Source organism: Gorilla gorilla, chromosome 17 (assembly GCF_029281585.2).
Source record: "Gorilla gorilla gorilla isolate KB3781 chromosome 17, NHGRI_mGorGor1-v2.1_pri, whole genome shotgun sequence".
NCBI classification, from domain to species: Eukaryota; Metazoa; Chordata; class Mammalia; order Primates; family Hominidae; genus Gorilla; species Gorilla gorilla.
The window spans coordinates 106,313,348-106,334,290 of NC_073241.2; the positions used below are offsets into that span (position 1 = coordinate 106,313,348).

The window sequence follows — 20,943 nt, forward strand, 5'->3', positions numbered from 1 at the left end:
GGCCATTAAAACTTTCTGCTTATCAGCAACAGTGCAGTTTCACTTTCTTATCATTCATGGGCTCACTGGATAACACTTTTAATTTCCTTCAAGAACCTTTGCTTCATTTCACAAGTTGGCTAATAGTTTGACACAAGAGGCTGAGCTTTCAGCCTGTCTCAGCTCTCTGCATGCCTTCCTCATTAAGCTTAATCATTTCTAGGTTTTGAAGTGAGGGATGTGTGACTCTTCGTTTCACTTGAACACTTACAGGCATTGTGGGATCATTAATTGGCCTCATTTTAGTATTGTTGTGTCTCAGAGAATAGGGAGGCCCAAGGAGAGGTGGGATGGCCAGTTGGTGAAGCAGTCAGACACAAACATTTATAGGTTAAGTTTGCCATTTTATGTGGGCGGGGTTTGTGGTGCCTCAACACAATTACAATAGTAACATCAAAGATCGCTAATCACAGATCACTGTAATAGATACGCTGTAATGAAAAAGTTTGAAATATTGAGAGAATTACCAAAATGTGACACACACACGAAGTGAGCATGTGCCGTTGGCAAAATGGCACCAGTAGACTTGCTCGAAGCAGCCTCGCCACAAACTTTCAATTTATAAAAACGACAGGATATCTATGGAGGACAAAAAAAGCAAAGTTCAATGAAAACAAGGTATGCCTATAATTAGTAAGAGAAATTCTCTTAGATGTTTTCTGTAAATTTCCCTTGTTAGGTTGTAGCACTGTTTGCCAACATTAATTGGTTTTAATCACGGTCTAATTTCATCCTAATGCTTTCTTGTCACAGATGGAATGCACTTTGACGCTTCCAGGCTCTGACCTGGGCTCTGACCAGGGACTTGAGACACATGCCTGGGTCTGCTCTGGCCTGTGCTTCTGGGAGGAAGCTGGGACCATTTGAAGCACCCTGGGTTTATCTGAACCCACGACAGAGTGGCTGGGAGTGCTGGCTGTAGCCTCTGGTGATGTCTGTGCATCCCTGTTCCTGTGCTTTCTGGCCAGGAGCCCTCAGGCAATCCTACATCTGTGTGATGGCCTGTTTTTAAGACAGAGGTGGCCAGGCACAGTAGCTCACACCTGTAATCCCAGCACTTTGGGAGGCTGAGGCAGGAGGACTGCTTGAGCCCAGGAGTTCGAGACTGCAGTGAGCTATGATCACCACTGTACTCCAACCTGGGTAACAGAGCAAGTTGGTGTTTCAAAGAAAACAAAAAAACAAAACAAAACAAAACCCAAACCCCCAAACAGGGGTGTAGTTAGGACTACCTCACAGTGGTCAGAGATTGGGCATGTAATGTTCCCTGGCACAGAGCACAGGTTCTGGTCCAAAGTAAGCGCTCAGGTAAGGACCCTGCTGGTGGCGTTGGAGCAGCTACTACGGCCTGGGGCTCACTTCGCTCTCTGGTGAAGTCCCTAGAGCAACAACCTTTGCTTTTTAAAAATCTTTTTCTTCATGGTTCATCTGAAGAGAAATCCATACTGATCTGACAAGATGTGTACTCACAATGGAAAAACGTCTTTATCCTAAGAGAGCCATTGACAGACTGCCCCCTTACTCAGCCTGTCTTTACAAAAACGAATGAACTAATTTCTGCCTGACCCTTCCCATAAGGATCAAGAGACCTGACCTAACTTTGTTAGCAACTTCAAGCTATTAAATCAGAGGGGAGCCGCTGCAGCAAACTGCCTTTCTTCCTTCACTCACTGCTTAAGGGGCCATGGCCTTCTTTTGAAACTGGTTTTGCAGGAGAAAAGAGCCGACACTTGCTGGCCAGGTGCCTAAGGCCAGGCTCCCACTAGGCATGTGGTCTTATGTAGCCGAGCCCTTCCCACAGCCTGTGAGGTGTCTAAGTGTCACGGCCCCGTTTTACTCACAAGGATTCTATCATTTAAGGGTAGCTTTGAATAACTTAAAGTCACCCTGCCAATAGAGACAGAGCTGGCGTTTGAATCCAGATCTGTCTTATCTCACTCTTCATGTCTGAATAGAAGAATATCGTTCTGAGCATTTACACCTGGATTTCCTGTTACTTGAGATCAGCTGGTCTCAGCTGGGAACTTTTTAGTAAGGGGCAGGTTTTTAGAGGGAGGTTTGGGGTCAGAAGGGTGATCATGTGCCCAGGTGTGTGTTGTGGGCAGCATTTCTTTGAAATATTGACCTTGTTTCAGTTCAGCAAACATTTAAGTTCCTGCCAGTGCCGGCCGCTGGACGCAGAGGATGTTGGATCCACGCCCGTTCTTTCCGGGCTCATTAGGAGGTGGATGGAGAGGCCGCTTTCCTCCTTCTTCTGCTTCCCAACAGCCACACTCCTCATGCTTGGGAGGGGGTGGACATACACGCTCCTACCCTCCCACCCCCATGCAGAATAACCTGCTGTGGGAAGCACATTATTTCTAGCTGTGGCCAAGTTTATGCCTCAGGCTTAAAAATCATCTCACACTCATTCTGTAACCGATTTCCCCTTCTCCTTTGGGCAAGTATGATTTTAGCAAGATTCTATTAATATAATTCAGTCTCTAGATATGTAGTTATGAAATTCAGCAGAACATTGGAGATTTGTTTCACAGTAGTAGCAATGATTCAGAAGCTTTGCTTCTGATGCGATTATGCTGAAAAATATTTTACAGAAATAGTTTTTAAAGTTTCGTGTGTTTGTTTGTCTTTCCTTGAATGATGTGGACCAGATATTGAATTCTCACATCTCATGAGTAAAATATTTGGTTCAGAAACAATTTTCTGTGTGTTCATTGCCATGACTACTGATAGATGCTTCGTAATACTGATGGAGGACATTAGGTCGCTCCATAACTACAGGTTTTTGTTTGAGTTGATGTTCTTCAGCATGCATTTATCTGCAGTTACACAACCAGCCTTTAGTGTCATTTATTCCTGTGCTTTTCAGACTTTTTTGACTCACATGGAATATATTTTATGCAGTGACCTCAACAGGCATGTGTTTCTGTCATTTTTCTTTACACTCACAGATATTCACCTGTAGACACACACCCGACACAGGTGTCATATTGTAGAATAACACCTATAGATACTCACCTGTAGACACACACCTGACACAGGTGTCATATTCTAGAATAACACCTGCAGATACTCACGTGTAAACTCACACACCTGACACAGGTGTCATATTCTAGAATAACACCTACAGATACGTGTAGACAGACACCTGACACACAGGTGTCATATTCTAGAATGACACCAGTCCCTGCACAGCTCACGTGGCTGCAATGTCTTTTCTGATCTTTTCCTTTGTTCCTTTTTTTCCCCATTCCATTTTTTAAATTATAGCACAGATTAATAATATAGCACCCTGTATAAATCTTTTTTGTTGTTTAAGTATTTTTCTTTAATGTTTACTTATTTCTTATATTCCAGAATTAATGAAAAAGTATTTGATAAATTAGGAATAATAAAAATGTGGACAGATCTCATTAATTTTCTTTATAATTGTTTTGTTAAGCCATCACATAGAAATTTGCAAAACTGGAATCTGTTGTTTATAAAAGCTGAGTCAGCCAGGTACAGTGTCTCACACCTGTAATCCCAGCACTTGGGAGACTGAGGCAGGAGGATCCTTTGAGTTCAGGAGTTCTAAGACCAACCTAGGCAACATAGGGAGACCCTGTCTCTACAAAAAAGTAAAAAAGTTAGCTGGGCATGATGGTGAGGTGGTGCGTACCTGTGGACGCAGGCGTGCGGGAGGGCTGGGGTGGGAGGATTGCTTGAGCCCAGGAGTTTGAGGCTGTCCTGAGCTGCGATTGTGCCACTGAACTCCAGCCTGGGCAAGAGAGCAAGACTCCATCTCAAAAAATTTTTTCAAAAATTTTGAAAATGATTTTTTCAAGTGGTGGCGGCATCCCATTAAGATGATTTGAAAACCTAATTGGTTGTGATCCACGGTTTGGAAAAAATGGTTTAATTCCATTAAAAGCTAGAAACACTTTTTGTTGTTAAGAATTGTTTATCTAAAGCTACTACCAGTAGTGAGCATTTAGTGAATGCTTGCCATATGCAGCCCTTGGTAGGCAGGTGTTCTCCCATGAGGACGCGACCACGGACTGGTTAAGTACTTAGCCCAGAGTAGCCCGGATAGTCACGTTGGAGCTGGAATTTGCACCTCGTCAGTGCGGCGCCAGAGCTCATTCCTTAGCCGCTGTTGTGTGGTCTCAATCTTGCAGGACACAGTGTGCATTCTGGTCTCATATTGTGTGGAAGGCGCCTCTGGCTAAATTATCCTGATGATAGGACATGCAGTGTGGGCTTGGCGTGTCCGTGCTAGGAATGTCCCTCTTATCACCACGGTGTGTGTCAGTTCACAAACTGCACAAATCAAGCCAAGTGAGTGGAAAGTCACAATTTCTGGCTCTTTCCAGGTAGCTGGCGTCTCTGGGAACCTGGCCCCGGGCAACCAGCCAGAGAAGGAGGGCCGGGCGCACCAGTGCCTGGAGTGTGACCGCGCCTTCTCATCGGCGGCGGTGCTCATGCACCACAGCAAGGAGGTGCATGGCCGGGAGCGCATCCACGGCTGCCCCGTGTGCAGGAAGGCCTTCAAGCGCGCCACGCACCTCAAGGTAGGCCCACTGTGCCGGGGCACAGCTGTGTGCCCCCCAGGCGGCTAGAGATGCAGAGTCCAAGATTTAACACCGGCTGGGAATCTGGCATGTGTTTTTGAGGAAAAGGCCGGTTTTTGAGGAAAAGGTCACTAGATGTAGATGTATTGTTCCGGTTGTAAGAGGTCTGCTTGCTGTACAGATGAATTGCATGTTCACCTGCAACTCACAATCAATTTGCAAGACAAACTGAAATAACATTGAAATGCCCTCTCTCCCTTGTCAGACTGGCAAAAATGTAAAAGTCTGTCAGCACCTGTTGTTGAGGCTGTGGAGAAACAGAGGCTCGCTCACGTAATTGCTAGTGAGACTGTGACTTGGTAGGACTTTCTGTAGGGGCATTGGGCGGCCCTAACAAACGCATGTGTGCTCACCCTGGGGACCAGCCCTGAAGATGCCCCTCCAGCCTCCCAAGGTTTAGCTGCCCACGCTTTCCACTGCAGCAGAGCCATCATTGCACAGTGGAGACCTGAGTGCCCGCATGTGGGAAGCAGAGGATGAGTTCTGGGACATCCCCACAGAGGGTGCTGTGCTACAGTGGGCAGGAGGCAGAATTCCAGCAGGGTGCTCTGATATCCAGCCCAGGGCGCCGTCTTCCGTGTGGAGGGAATGGGGTGTGGAAGGGGTGGAACACAGAGGAGCGTGCAGCACGGATGCCTAGCCAGCACCACTCCAGCCCAGCGGCCGTGGCCAGCATCAGCACCCACACATCAAGACTGCTTCTGTCCTTGGCAGTGTGGGATGAAAATGGCACTTTTCCCAAAAACCCCGTAACATGAGAAAAACAGACAAATTCCAAGTGAGGGATAGCCTGCGAAATTTCTGACCAGCCATGGCCAGGCCACGCAGAGGGCAGAGGCGTGCCACGCTGGCCGGGAAGGAAAGCTGCACTAAGATGGCTGGACCCTTGGGGTTCCTGTGTATGTTGGGGGGGGCGGGGATTGTTTTTGGCCTTTGTGTGTCTGTTGTCTTTTAATGAGTGTAGGACTAGAAGAAGGGAGAGTCCTACTCAAGGAGGAATTCCTGTCCCAGGAACTGGAATCCTTGGATCCCTGTGACCAGGATGGCTTTTTTGGAGTGTGGAGTAGAGCACATGGGCTTTGGATGTATTGCAGGCCAGTGGTGTCAGCAGTGACGGCCCTGTCCGGGCCGGGAAGCCCAGGGCCCCACCTGTGGCGCTTGCGGTGGCTCCTCTCCCAGGTCCCTCCAGGGGCTGGTGAGCCCCGAGACCCTCTGTCCTCCCTCTCTGTCCTGAAGGGAGCCTGTCGCTTGGCTGCTTGGGTTCTTTTTTATTTTTAAATTTCTTTTACTTTCACTTTAGGTTCGGAGGTGCATGTGCAGGGTTTGTTATACAGGTAAACTCAGGTCACAGGGGATTGTTGTACAGATTATTTCATCACCCTGGTACTAAGCTAAGTAGCCAATAATTTTTCCTGCTCCTCTCCCTCCTCCCTCAAGGAGGCCCCAGTGTGTGTGATTTGCTCCTCTGTACGGGTCCATGTGTTCTCACCATTTAGCTCCCACTTATCAGTGAGAACATGTGGTATTTGGTTTTCTGTTTCAAGATGGATTGAAGACTGAAATGTAAAACCCACAACTCTAAAAACCCTGGAAGACAACCTAGACAATACCATTCTGGACAGAGGAACAGCAAAGATGTCATGACGAAGACACCAAAAGCAATTGCAACACAAGCCAAAGTTGATAAATGGGATCCAGTTAAACTTAAGAGCTTCTGCACAGCAAAATAAACTATCAGCAGGATTCTTTCTTTTGAAACCTTCTGATGAATCTCCCTGCCCCAGGGCTGCATTAGCGTCCTCTGGTGCAGTGAGCTGACGGCCATGTTGGGAGGCTCTGCTGAGTCCCCACCAACTTCAGGGCACAACACTGCCCCTTCTTAGAAATTCACACCTCACTTGTCGCTTGTAGCAGAGCCAGGCCGACAGGTGTGTTGCAGTAAGAACGGTATTAACTACAGCTGATCGCAAACTTACTTGATGATGAAATTCTTTCTTGAGGAACATTTGCCATTGTCTCAGAGAGCACTTTCTAGGGAGAACTAGGTTTACGTAACCTCTGCCGCAGGGTAAGCCTAACTGCACCCTTCGAGGAGTGCAGCTCGTCGGTATTTCTTTTAAAGTCATCAGCATAGAGTGGCAGCCGCGTGCACTGTTCCCACCGCAGGAAATTTCTCTGGAGGTCAGAGAAACAGAAGCCAAGGTTATAAAAGCTTTCCTTTCAGCCCACTGGACAGTCTGTTCCCCCGTGGACTCTCTGTCCTCCTTTCAGCTTAGCAAACAGTGAGTGCCTGCTGTATGCACAGAAGGTGGTCCCAGAAACAGGCGGCTCCATCCTCAGGAAGCTTAGCGCTCAGTGTGACCGCAGTTACATCCAACACAGACCGGGTGGGAACCCCAGACGGAGTGGGGGAGGAATGCACTCTAGCTGTTGATGGTGATTGGTGTCATCAGGGGTGGTGGTGTCACTGGTCAGGCCTCACCTGCAGTCCTGGCTCTGCCTGGTCTGCAGTGCTGGGAAGGCTCCCCCACTCACCTCCCGAGTTTGTTTTTCCCACCCTGCTGCTTTCATTACACCCACCTCCCAGACTGTGCTGGGCCTTGAGCAGTGCGACATACGCAGCTGGAACACAGGCGGTCACATGGAACACACACAGGAAACGTGTACTTTTCCCTGACTCCTGCCTTACAGGGTAGAGGTTAGCTCTAAAGACTGGGATTCTATTAGGATAATTATTATGCTTCTGCAATTTTGGAAAATAACCACATTGCACATCCTCAGGTGCCTGCAAGGGCAGCAGCTATCAGATCTTTGAGAAATTTGCGGTCACGTGAATGCAGTATCTCTGGCAAGTTGCCAATCACAACAGGAGAAGGGAACAGTTTCCTCTTGGCTTTAGAAGCCTCTGTCGTATCACCGGGAGAACGCACTTCAGAATCATGGGCATTCCGTGAGGACTTGTGGGTGAGAGTCACTGAACGTGTCCCAGCTGGGTGCTGCAGGGCCTCAGGCCACAACCTATGGGTGGCCTCAGGCCACGACATATGGGTGGACTCGTGTGTGAAACGGGGACAGGATCCCCCACAGCCAACGGAGAGAGCTCACCTGGACTCCTGCACTAGGCTCATGGCTTGACGCCCTTGGGCTCGGTTAAAGGTGATGAAGGAGATATTTCTACCCCTATTTGGGACACAGATGTGGCCAAGCCATATAGCTAGCAGGCAGTAAAGCTCAGATGGGGACCGGAGTCTCCCCGAGAAGCCCCAGTGTTGTCACTCTGTTGTCACTACCAATGGATTGAAGTCCTTAAGAACACAAATCACAGATTAGCCTTTGATTTTGTCCTTGCCACTGACTTGAACTTTGCAGTGATTTGCTTCCTCTTGTTTCTAGTCTCGAAAGCTGTTTTGATCTCGTTTCTTGGTTTCTGTGTGTTGTCTCCCAGGAGCACATGCAGACACACCAGGCCGGCCCCTCTTTGAGCTCCCAGAAGCCAAGAGTATTTAAATGTGACACTTGTGAGAAGGCGTTTGCCAAACCAAGCCAGCTGGAGCGCCACAGCCGCATACACACAGGTAACGGGGAAGGACGTGCTTTTGTTTCCTTACTCTTTGAAGTAGACATCATGGGTGAGAAAACATAATTCCACCTGTGCAATATTCACGAGCGATGGAATGCTTTATTTATAAAGCAAGGTCCACATGTTCCATTTCCCCTGAGTTTTGACCTATTTATCGTCATAACTAACTTTTCACGTGGAAGATTTTGCTGCTTACATTATGACCATATGAAACAGAAGCATCAGGCAAGCCTCCCGTGCCGTGTCTGGGATGTTGACCATGTCACGTCCCTCCTTCCCTTCTGCTGGAGCAAACAGGCGGCCCCCAGTGCCTGGGTCCCATGTCCTCAGTGTCACCGGGAACTTAATTTTTAATCTTCCTCTTCTGTCTTAAAACTTTTTTTCTCTGCTGGCTTTTCCTACACCACCTAAGTCTGCTCAAACCTTTTGTCTTAGAGAAAAAAAACACACAGAACAAAGAAACAAGCTCTTCCATCTTCTGCCTCTTGACTGGTACATGATAGCTCGTGTCAGCCCTTCTGTCTCCACCCTGCCCTAACAGGACATCATCCCGGGGCTCATTTCTGTTGTGATCATCTGACGACTCACTGTGGGCCTGGGGTTCCACAGGCTGCATCCACCGTGGCCCTTCCATGGCTCTCTGATCCCTCCGCCCCATCTGCTGGGGGTCGTTAGGACCTGGCCAGGCTCCCTCTGGTCTCCCTATGGCTCCTCCAGCCCTTTGTTCAGATGACAGCCAGGCTGAAAGCCTAAAAGAAAACAGGAACATTCAGTCCCTCTTGTTCATACCTCAGGGTAGAGCCCAGGCATCCACTATACTTTTCTTAGAGACATTGACATATGCCATTTTCTGTACAGGGGAGCGGCCGTTCCATTGCACGCTTTGTGAGAAAGCCTTCAACCAGAAGAGTGCGCTGCAGGTGCACATGAAGAAGCACACGGGGGAGCGGCCCTACAAGTGTGCCTACTGCGTCATGGGCTTCACGCAGAAGAGCAACATGAAGCTGCACATGAGGCGGGCGCACAGCTATGCTGGTGAGAATGCTGCACCCGGGAGTGCATGCTGTTCGGTGGCCTGCGAGGCACCCTGTGTTTCGCATACATTGTTTCCTTTAGTTCACACAGTGATTTTGCATTGCACGTGGTACAGCCTCAGTTGTGTGGACTGGAAGCTTGTGCTTTATTTTATTTTTTTATTTCCATAGGTTATTGGGGAACAGATAGTGTTTGGTTACATGAGTAAGTTCTGTAGTGGTGATTTGTAAGATTTTGGTGCACCCATCACCTGAGCAGTGTACACTGCACCCTATTTATAGTCTTTTATCCCTCACCCCCTTCCCATTCTTTCCCCCCGAGTCCCCAAAGTCCATTGTGTCATTCTTATGCCTTTGCATCCTCATAGCTTAGCTCCCACTTATGAGTGAGAACATGCGATGTTTGGTTTTCCATTCCTGTGTTACTTCACTTAGAATAATGGCCTTCAATTTCATCCAGGTGGTTGCAAATGCTATTAATTCATTCCTTTTTATGGCTGAGTAGTATTCCATTGTGTGTATATGTGTGTATGTGTGTGTGTGTGTGTGTGTATTTATGTATATAAATACCACAGTTTCTTTATCCACTCGTTGATTTATGGACATTTGGTTTGGTTCCCTGTTTTTGCAGTTGCGAATTGTGCTGCCATAAACATGCGTGTGCAAGTGTCTTTTTCATACAATGAAAAAGATTCTACTTATTTTCCTCTGGGTAGAGATACCCAGTAGTGGGACTGCTGGATCAAATGGTAGTTCTATTTTTAGTTCTTTAAGGAATCTCTACACTGTTTTCCATAGTGGCTGTACTAGTTTACATTCCCACTAGCAGTGTGGAAGTGTTCCCTGTTCACCACATCCATGCTAGCATGTACTATTTTTTTTTTATTTTTTGATTATGGCCATTCTTGTGCGAGTAAAATGGTATCACATTGTGGTTTTGATTTGCATTTTCCTGATCATTAGTGATGTTGAGCATTTTTTCATACGTTTGCTGGCCATTTATATATCTTCTTTTGAGAATTGTCTATTCATGTCCTTAGCTCACTTTTTGATGGGTTTGTTTGTTTTTTTTCTTACTGATTAGTTTGAATTCGTTGTAGATTCTGGATATTAGTCCTTTGTCAGATGTATAGATAGTGAAGATTTTCTCCCACTCTGTGGGTTGTCTGTTTAGTCTGCTGACTGTTCCTTTTGCCATAAAAAAGCTCTTTAGTGTAATGAAGTCCCAGCTATTTATCTTTGTTTTTATTGCATTCACTTTTGTGCTCTTGGTCCTTGCCGAAGCCAATGTCTAGAAGGGTTTTTCCAATTTTATCTTCTAGAATTTTTATAGTTTCAGGTCTTAGTTTTTTTAATCCATCTTGAGTTGATTTTTGTATAAGATGAGACATGAAGATCCAGTTTCATTCTCCTAACGTGTGGCTAGCCAATTATCCCAGCACTGTTTGTTGAAAAGGGTGTCCTTTCCCCATTTTATGTTTTTGTTTTCCTTATTGAGGATCAGTTGGCTATAAGTATTTGGGTTTATTTCTGGGTTCTCTATTCAGTTCCATTGGTCTGTATGCCTATTTTTATACCAGTACCATGCTGTTTTGGTGACTATGACCTTATAGTATAGTTTGAAATCAGGTAATGTGATGCCTCCAGATTTGTTCTTTTTGCTTAGTCTTACTTTGGCTATGTGAGCTCTTTTTTGATTCCATATCAATTTTAGAATTGTTTTTTCTAATTGTGTGAAGAATGATGTTGGTATTTTGATGGGAATTGCGATGAATTTGTAGATTGCTTTTGGCAGTATGGCCGTTTTCACAATATTGATTCTACCCAACCGTGAGCATGGGATGTGTTTGCATTTGTTTGGGTCATCTGTGATTTCTTTCAGCAGTGTTTTGTAGTTTTCCTTGTGGAGGTCTTTTACCTCCTTGGTTAGGTGTATTCCTAAGGTTTTTTTTGTTTGTTTGTTTTTGTTTTGTTTTTTCCAGCTATTGTAAAAGGGGTTGACTCCTTGATTTGATTCTCAGCTTGGTTGCTGTTGGTGTATAGAAGAGCTACTGATTTCTTTACATCAATTTTTTATCTGGAAAGTTTGCTGAATTCTTTCATCAGTTCTAGGAGCTTTCTGGAAGAGTCTTTTGGGTTTTCTAGGTAAACAATCATATCATCAGCAAACAGCGATAGTTTGACTTCCTCTTTACTGATTTGGATGCTCTTGATTTCCTTCTCTTTTCTGATTGCTCTGGCTAGGACTTCCACTGCTATGTTGAAGAGGAGTAGTGACAGTGGGCATCTTTGTCTTGTTTCAGTTCTCAGAGGGAAAGCTTTTAACTTTTCATCATTCGATATTATGTTGGCTGTGGGTTTGTCATAGATGGCTTTTATTATTGAGGTATGTCCCTTGTATGCCGATTTTCCTGGGAGTTTTAATCATAAAGTGATGCTGGATTTTGTCTGATGTTTTTTCTGCATCTGTAGAAATGATCATGTGGTTTTTGTTTTTAATTCTGTTTATGTGGTGTATCACATTTATCGACTTGCATATGTTAAACCATTCCTGCATCCCTGGTATGAAACCCACTTGATCATATGGTGGAGTATCTTTTTGATATGTGTTGGATTCGGTTAGCTAGTATTTTGTTAAGGATTTTAGCGTCTATGTTCATCAGGGATAATGGTCTGTAGTTTTGTTTTTGGTTATGTCCTGTCTTGGTTTTGGTTTTGGGTGATACTGGCTCCATAGAATGATTTAGGGAGGGTTCTCTTTTTCTCTGTCTTGTGGAATAGTGTCAAAAGGATTGGTACCAATTCTCCTTTGAATGCCTGGTAGAATTCTGCTGTGAATCCATCTGGTTGTGGACTTTGTTTTGTTGGTAATTTTTAAATTACTATTTCAATCTTGCTGCTTGTTATTGGTCTGATCAGGGTATCTAATTCTTCCTGATTTAAGCTAGGAGGGTTGTATCTTTCCAGGAATTTATCCATCTTTCTAGGTTTTCTAGTTTATGTGTGTAAAGGTGTTCATAGTAGCCTTGAATGATCTTTTATATTTCTGTGGTGTCAGTTGTGATAGCTCCCATTTCGCTTCTTATTGAGCTTATTTGGATTTCCTCTCTTCTTGGTTAATCTTGCTAGTGGTCTATCAATTTTATTTGTGTTTTCAGAGAACCAGCTTTTTGTTTCAGTTATCTTTGTTTGTTTCAATTTCATTTAGTTCTGCTCTGATCTTGGTTATTTCCTTTCTTCTGCTGAGTTTGGTTTTGGTTTGTTCTTGTTTCTCTAGTTCCTTGAGGTGTGACCTTAGATTGTCTGTGTGTGCTCTTTCAGGCTTGATGTAGACATTTAGGGCTACGAACTTTCCTCCTAGCACTGCCTTTGCTGTATCCCAGAGGTTATGATAGGTTATGTCACTATTGTTGTTCAGTTCGAATAATTTTTTAATTTCTATCTTGATTTCATTTTTCACCCAATGATCATTCAGGAGCAGGTTATTGAATTTTCGTGTATTTGCATGGTTTTGAAGGTTCCTTTTGGAATTTATTTGCAGTTTTATTCCACTGTGGTCTGAGAGAGAGCTTGATATAATTTCAATTTTCTTAAATTTATTGAGGCCTATTTTGTGACCTATCATATGGTCTGTCTTGGAGAAAGTTCCATCTGCTGTTAAATATAATGTATATTCTGCAGTTGTTGGATGGAATGTTAGGTATATATCTATTAAGTCCTTTTGTTCCAAGGTATAGTTTAAATCCATTTTTTCTTTTTTGACTTTCTGTCTTGATGACCTGTCTAGTGCTGTCAGTGGAGTATTGAAGTCTCCCACTATTATTATGTTACTGTCTATCTCATTTCTTAGATCTATTAGTAATTGTTTTATAAATTTGGGAGCTCCAGTGTTAGGTGCATGTATGTTTAGGATTGTGGCATTTTCCTGTTGGACAACGCCTTTTATCATTATATAATGTCCCTCTGTCTTTTTTAGCTGCTGTTGCTGATGACAGTGCGACTAAGCAATGATATTTTTGCAGTGAATTTCCCAGGTGTTCTTTGTGCTTCTTGTATTTGGATGTCTAGGTCTCTAGCAAGGCCAGGGAAGTTTTCCTCGATTATTCCCCCAAATATGTTTTCCAAACTTTTAGATTTCTCTTCTTCCTCAGGAATGCCTATTATTCTTAGGTTTGGTCGTTTAACATAATCCCCAGACTTCTTGGAGGCTTTGTTCATATTTTCTTATTCTTTTTTCTTTGCCTTTGTTAGATTGGGTTAATTGGAAGACCTTGTCTCGAGCTCTGAATTTCTTTCTTGTACTTGTTCTGTTCTATTGCTGAGACTTTTCAGAGCATTTTGCATTTCTATAAGTGTGTCTATTGTTTCCTGAAGTTTTCCTTGTTTTTTATTTATGCTATCAATTTCATTGAATATTTCTCCCTTCACTTCTTATATCATTTTTTTGATTTCCTTACCTTTGGCTACACCTTTCTCTGGTACCTTCCTGATTAGCTTAATAACTAACTTCCTGAATTCTTTTTCAGGTAAATCAGGGACTTCTTCTGGGTTTGGATCCATTGCTGGTGAGCTAGTGTGATTTTTGGGAGGTGTTAAAGAGCCTTGTTTTGTCATATTACCAGAGTTGGTTTTTCTGGTTCCTTTTCATTTGAGTAGGCTCTGTCAGAGGGAAGGTCTAGGGCCGAAGGCTGTTGTTCAGATTCTTTGGTCCTACGGGGTTCTCTTGATATAGTACTCCCCGCCTTTTCCTATGGCTGTGGCTCCCTGAGAACAGAGCTATAGTGATTGTTACCTTTATTCTTGGTCTAGCCGCCCAGCAAGTCCACCTGGCTCCGGGCTGGTACTAGGGGTTGTCTGCACAGAGTCCTGTGATGTGAACCATTCATGGTCTCTCAGCCATGGGTACCGGTGCCTGTTCCGGTGGAGATGGCAGGGGGGTGAAATGGACTCTGTGAAGGTTCTTAGCTTTGGTGGTTTAGTGCTCTATTTTTGTGCTGGTTGGCCTCCTGCCGGGAGGTGGTGCTTTCCAGAGAGCATCAGCTGTGGTAGTATAGGGAGGAACAGGCGGTGGGCGGGGCCCTAGACCTCCCAAGAGTATATGCCCTTTGTCTTCCGCTTCCAGGGTGGGTAGAGAAGGAGCATTGGGTGGGGGCTGGGCTAGGCGTGTCCGAGCTCAGACTCTCCTTGGGCGGGTCTTGCTGTGGCTGAGTATTTGGGGTGTCTCCTGGGTCCTGCAGGAGCAATCCACTTCCTTCAGAGAGTCTGTGGGTCCTCTCAGGTTTCCTGATTTATTCCCCTAGTTGTTCGGGAGCAAAAATTCACAATGTGAGCCTCCTCATGCTGCTCTGTCCCTTTGAGTCGGAGGTGCAGTCTAGTCCTGCCTCCCATCCGCCATGATCTCTGGAAGCCTGTGCTTTTGTTACTTTAATAGTTAGTGTTTGCAGTTGTTGAAGTTGGCTATGGACTGCCCCCCTTCACACACACACACACACACACACACACACACACACACACAGAATTTGATTAGATTAAATTTATATTTTGGCAAGGGCACAGAAATTTATTGGAGTAAAATGGCAGCCCAGAACCTGAGCAAGCGCAGCATTTCTGAGCAGCTCGTTTCTCACCGGACAGAGCTTTCTGTAGGGGCCTTCAGCACCTGGGCAGTCAGAGGCCCAGAATAGCATCTCTGTCTTCACAGCATGTCTGGAAGCCCCTTTTCCTGCAGCATGCAGTTCAGGTGCTGTCTCGGTGCTCAGGGGCACAGAGCAAACAGAATCTGCACCAACTGCTCCTGTCTGCATCCTGTTGACCTGGCACAGGCAACACGTGGGCCTTGGTTTCTCTCTTGATTCACTAACGTTCATGCCCTTCAGAGTATGGATATTGGGGTGTGATCCTACTGCTTGTCTGTCTCTTGTTCACCTTTGTTTCCTACACAGAATCTAGCAGTGGCATCCATCTCTGAGGAAGGAATGACAATAGATGGCCTAGACTAGGTTTCAGAGGGTGGCAGTAGCTGTGCAAGGAACTAGAAATGTTAAAGTCTGAGTAGACCCCTTGGTGTGCTCCATGCATTTTGCGGGTGTGATTTGATTGTTCGAGGTGGTATGCTCTGTGAGATCTGTGGTTTGTTTGGTTGTTGGAGGTGGTGTGATCTGTGACATTTGTGATTTGGTTGTTGGAGGTGATGTGCTCTGTGAGGTTTGTGACTTGGTTGTTGGAGGTGGTGTGCTCTGAGTTATGTGATTTGGTGGTGGAGGTGGTGTGATTCGTGAGATGTGTTATTTGGTTGTTGGAGGTGGTGTGATCTGTGACATTTGTGATTTGGTGGTGGAGGTGATGGTGTGCTCTGTGAGATTTGTGATTTGGTGGTGGAGGTGGTGGTGTGCTCTGTGAGGCTTGCAGGTGTTCTTTGGTTGTTTGAGGTGCGGTACTTTGTGAGGGGAGCTCGACGGCTTTCAGTGTAGGGAACCCAAGGGCAGAACACTATATTGTGGGGAGTTTTTGAGGAAGGAAAAAGGGGTAATTTTTTCTCTTTAACGTCTACACTGTAGTGCTTCCTGCTTTCCTTTTTATTATGGAAATCATGTGTGTTGGTTATTGCTCATTCCTGATGCTGTGTTAATGTAGCTGTCATAGGAGTGCACTCATATCACCAGTGCTGTGTGTGCGTTCATACTCCTAGCAGTAACTACTGTCCTGTCGGCAGAGTTGTTTCACCTGCAGCTCAAATTACTCTTTTTTCACTGGAATGAAAAGCAAATTACTTTAGAAATTCCTTGTCTCTTTCTACCAGAAAGTCTTTATTTAAATGGAATCATTTTGTGCTCTGGAAGGTCTGAGGCTGCTTGTGTTTTCTTTGTCTGCATAACAGGAGCTCTGCAGGAGTCCGCAGGTCACCCGGAGCAGGACGGGGAGGAGCTGAGCCGGACCCTCCACCTGGAGGAGGTGGTGCAGGAGGCCGCCGGCGAGTGGCAGACCCTCACTCACGTCTTCTGATGCGAGTCGGAAGTACACCTTTAAGAATGTTTCTGAAGTTACATTTTGTGAAGAGCAAAGCACTTGGAATCTCTGTTTTAAAGCTTCAAGTGTTAAAAATGCTACAATAGTTTTTTAACTATAAAATTATCTAAAGAATCATTGTCTTTCAGAGACTCATAGGAAAAAAAAACTGGGAAAAGTGTCACCGCATTGTTCTCTTTTGTCTACAAATCACTGAACTCAGGTACTACTGTAGGCAGTTTCCTCCTCAGTCTCCTCCGTGGCTAGTGTGTCTAGTTCACGAAGCAATTAACTGGGTCTTACTATCATTGTAGTGTGATTTCTTTGTATTAGCAAAGACAAAAACGCTAACATGGAAAAAGTATGTCAGATTTTCCTTCATGCTTCTGGTTATAAGAAGCATAGCTTACAAAGCAAGCGTAAGATTGAGGCATGAAGTTCAGAAAAAAAATGTTACAACACACAGGGAAGTTTTTTCCACTCTTTTCTCTGTGCATTTTGAAAATTAGTCAAAATGGACTCTTTTCAGTCTACCATAAGTTAATATAACTGATACCTTGAGAGACGGCTGGACCAATTCTCTCCATGACAAATGTTTAATCATTAGTTACAAGAATGCAGTATCTGGGGCGTCAACATGGGGACTCGAGTAAACCTGACCCACCAATAAGGATTCAGCTGTCCACACGGGCTGGCGACACACTTACCGCATCAATCTGTGTTCAGGTCCAGGGTTACATAATTGCAGAAGCACAAGCCATACATCGCAGGTAGGAAACCACAGAACCGTCTGCAAGGAGCAAGCAACGGTGGCCCTGTCCACCCCAGCAAATAAGAAGCATATCTGTAGCTTAAGGCCACGAATCCGTAAAAACCCCATGACTTTCTCTTCGTGCATAAACAGATGTATTTTTGATTTCAGGGAATTCTTTAGTATCGTCAATGGTGCCACATAAAACATGTCCCAAACCAAATCCCACCCGTGCTGGGCAGAGTGCGTGCACGCCATTCCTACAGCATTCCAAAGATGGAAGGTTCTTTACTTCATGTTAATTTTTCCTTTGAAATTATTTATATGTTCTATATATAAATACATATGTACATAGACAGATATATGGGCCTCTGTGTGGCTGAACAGTATATTTTGTAAATATAAGTACTCGTCCTAATTGCAGAAAGAGCGTCAGTTTCACCTCCCCACGAGCACTTCAGATCAGTATTGTATTCATTTTATTCATAAATGGATATCTTTTTCATTGTCATATAAAGCTGGGTTTTATTTTTTTTTCCTGAAAAACAATTGCCTTTATTTTCTCTCGTTGCCTCCTTGGTTTCAGAAGAGAGTAGTTTTATTATAAATATTGTATGGACTTTGTATATTAAGAGAGGAGCTCATTTCAGATTCCTAAAGAAATAGACATTTTACTGTTATTTTGAAAGGGCATCTTTTGATTTTTTTGTTGTTGTTGTTCACTTTTGGCATATGTATATAAGTAATATTGATGGTGATATGAAAACTTTTGTTATGTGAAGATATTTAAGTCAGAAAATTGTTAAATAATATTACTTCTTTTCCAAACTGCTTTGTGTATTGTATATTTTTTTAAGAAAAAGAAAAGCCTTATTTGACTTATTCTTGTGATACTGGACTTCTTACCAATCCGGAGGTTTCCTTCCTTGAATGTCAGTGTGTAAACCTGGCTGTAGCCGCATATGCAGAATAACTGTAATTGTGCTAGAGTTTTAAAGGTTCTGCTTTTAATGCACTTTTTATTTTATAATTTTGTATTGAAATATTTTAGAAATGTTGATTAATTTTGGTGAAAAAATATCCCCAAAGTGGAAATTATTGGAATTTTAAACTTTTGTTCTTGCTGGGTTATTTATTTTGATTTTAGCATTAAATGTCATCTCAGGACATCTCTAACAGGGGTTGTTTAATTCCTAATTGTATAGAAAGCTAGTTTGGTGAATTGTATTGGTTAATTGACTGTTTAAGGCCTTAACAGGTGAATCTAGAGCCTACTTTTATTTTGGTTAAAGAAAAAGAAAATATCAATAATTCAATTTTGTGTCTTTTCTCAATTATTAGCAAACACAAGTCATTTTATGTATTATTTCGATTTACTTCCTAATTATAAAAGCTGCTTTTTTGCAGAACATTCCTTGAAAATATAAGGTTTTGAAAAGACATAATTTTACTTGAATCTTTGTGGGTACAGGTTGATCTTTATGTTTTACTGGTTGTTTTAAAAATTCTAGAAAAGAGATTTCTAGGCCTCATGTATAACCAGGGTTTTGAGGATAAAGAACTGTATTTTTAGAACTATCTCATCATAGCATATCTGCTTTGGAATAACTATAAATAAAAGATGAAGTTAGGAAATGTGATTAATTTTTTTTGTTTGAAAATATTTAAGATAAAACAGTTTGGCATGTACATTAATTTCAAGTTCAGATATTTTTAAGAGAAAACTTTAGTGGTATTTTCCTTTACCTCTGTGAAGTTCAGAGGCATTTACCCCTCTGAACTTTCCAGTGTCCACTGGAAAGGCTTCAGACTTTCAAAATCAGGGCATGGCTCCGCGACAGCGAGCCGTGGGCGTCAGCACAGTGCCCTGTGCATGTGTCAGAACTGTTCTTGTTCCCTTTCATTTGCTGCTTTATTCAACGGCACCCAGTCATTGAGGAACCTTTTGAAAGTTCCTAAGTGTTTTGATCCTGCTTGTGTGCTCAAGTAACCATGAAGCACTGAAGCTGAAAGAGTGAATTGCCTTTGCAAAGATACCAAACGTGAAGGTGGGGTGCAGGTACTGAGGAAGCAGGAGGCACGTAGCATGTGTGGAGTCCCACCTGCTAGATAATGCCCAAGCAGCTGCGTTTCCATAGAATGGCAATAGATGAAAATGAAGACATGTTTTCAAACATGCAGATTGAAATGCTACCCCACCCCCATCAAGCTCTACTTTTTCCCCTTTGAAAAACTTGAGGCACTTAGAAAGTATCTAAATAGAGGAAATGCTATGACATGGCATCTGACAGCTTGCAGCCAGGTCAGTGGGAGGCTCATCAAACGCCGCTCTCCTCTTCCTGACAGTGTTCTGCTGGTGGGACATGAACATCAGTGCTTGTCTGGCACTTAACTAGGGGATGTTTCCTTCGTGCATATTGTCTACTCCCCTGTTGTAATATTTTAAGGAAACTTGATCTTTGAAATTATAGCTAGTGTTCTGTGTCTTCCTTTGAACTCATATCACATTTATTACAAGAGATGCATGTGTTAGCACAGCTACACAATTTTTAAAAGTAGAAGTGGATTTCTTGTCTTGCTGTGGGTTTTCCTCATTTTAGAAGAATATTTGTAACTCATTAAGATGCACATTTTAACATGAAATGACCATCACACAGATTTATGTTTGGAAATATTCAAGATAAAATAGTTTGGCATGTAAATCAATTTCAAGATTTATGTACATAAGATTTTTAAAGGAAATAGGTAAGATATATAGAACTGCTTTCTAGTGTATATTAAGGCTATCTCATGCCTGCTTCTTACATTTTTTTCTGAAGCTTATTTCAGAATTAATACCGTGCCCTTCCCTCACTAAAAAAAGTTAATCCAAGGATTGATCGTTGCGAATGTATCCCTTTTCCAAGACCTACTGCATAGGAAGTAAGTGAGGCAGAGATGAGATTATGCAGCGGATACTTCTGAAGGAAGCGTTCTTTTTGTGTCACTTAATCTGTGTTCACGTAACTTAGGCACTTTGGATTTTTTAGAATAAAATTTCAAAAGCGCCTACACGCACCACCCAATTTAATGTCGTATCTGTACTTGGGGCCTCTATACCTTTCCCATATTCTAATGAAAAGATCATACGCCAAAGGCCACTGAGCTGGCATCTTCTTCATTGTGGAGAAAGTGGGAACCACAGAGCTTTTCGTGGGCCAGATGCCCACATATTCCTAGCAGAGACATGTTCTTTGTCATGGTGTGGCTTGCCACAACATGTCCTGTTTGGTGGCTGGCCCTCTCCGAACGAATTCCCCTCCTCAGACCCCCATGCACGGATGAGCACATAACTCACCCTCACCCTCACACTCACCCTCACACTCACCCACACACTCACCCTCACACCCTCACACTCACCCTCCCTACACAGAGGCATCGGGGCAGTTCTTTATATGGATGACTAGCAACTAGGAAAAAATGAGGATTAGTATGAATGGCAGGAGCAACAGGCAGGCAGAAGAGATTTTTCTATTTAATCTTTTATGTGTAACACTTTACAGCATGAAGACGTATTCTATCAAGATTTGTATCATAATTGACAAATTCTCAAGTGACATAGGGATTTGTTCTTGATTCACCACTAAAGAAAATTTTTAAATTTTTTTTAATTACAGAAGAATTCTCTTTTTATCTTCACAATTGTTTCATGATCTATTTATACATTGGATGATACTTATTTAATCCAGTTTTGTATTAGAAATGGATAGTGATGCCAAAAGCCACCGTGCTGGCTTTAAAAATAATAAAAATGGGTTTCGTATTATTTTAAAACTACTGTATATTTACTTCTTTGGGTTTTGGGTGAGTTATCACTGTTTAAAGGCGGACACTTCCTCTAGGTCACATTTGCCATGGCTTAACACAATAGAGCAATGCTGA

General features: G+C 43.4%; 1 protein-coding gene across 4 annotated transcripts in view; it reads left to right on the forward strand.

The window, feature by feature from the left end:
* The window catches only part of ZNF236 (zinc finger protein 236), a 147,868-nt gene extending 129,530 nt beyond the window's left edge, over window positions 1-18,338 (forward strand). For 3 of the 4 annotated variants that reach the window (XM_019014241.4, XM_063699320.1, XM_019014242.4), the window contains 4 exons: window positions 4,395-4,592; window positions 8,098-8,227; window positions 9,091-9,267; window positions 16,144-18,338. In XM_019014241.4, the coding sequence (XP_018869786.3) occupies window positions 4,395-4,592; window positions 8,098-8,227; window positions 9,091-9,267; window positions 16,144-16,268 (630 nt within the window). In that variant the 3' untranslated portion in view covers window positions 16,269-18,338. The remainder of the gene's footprint in view (window positions 1-4,394; window positions 4,593-8,097; window positions 8,228-9,090; window positions 9,268-16,143) is intronic. The other variant, XM_055368266.2, reaches the window with a different exon arrangement.
* The last annotated feature ends 2,605 nt before the right edge of the window (window positions 18,339-20,943 follow it).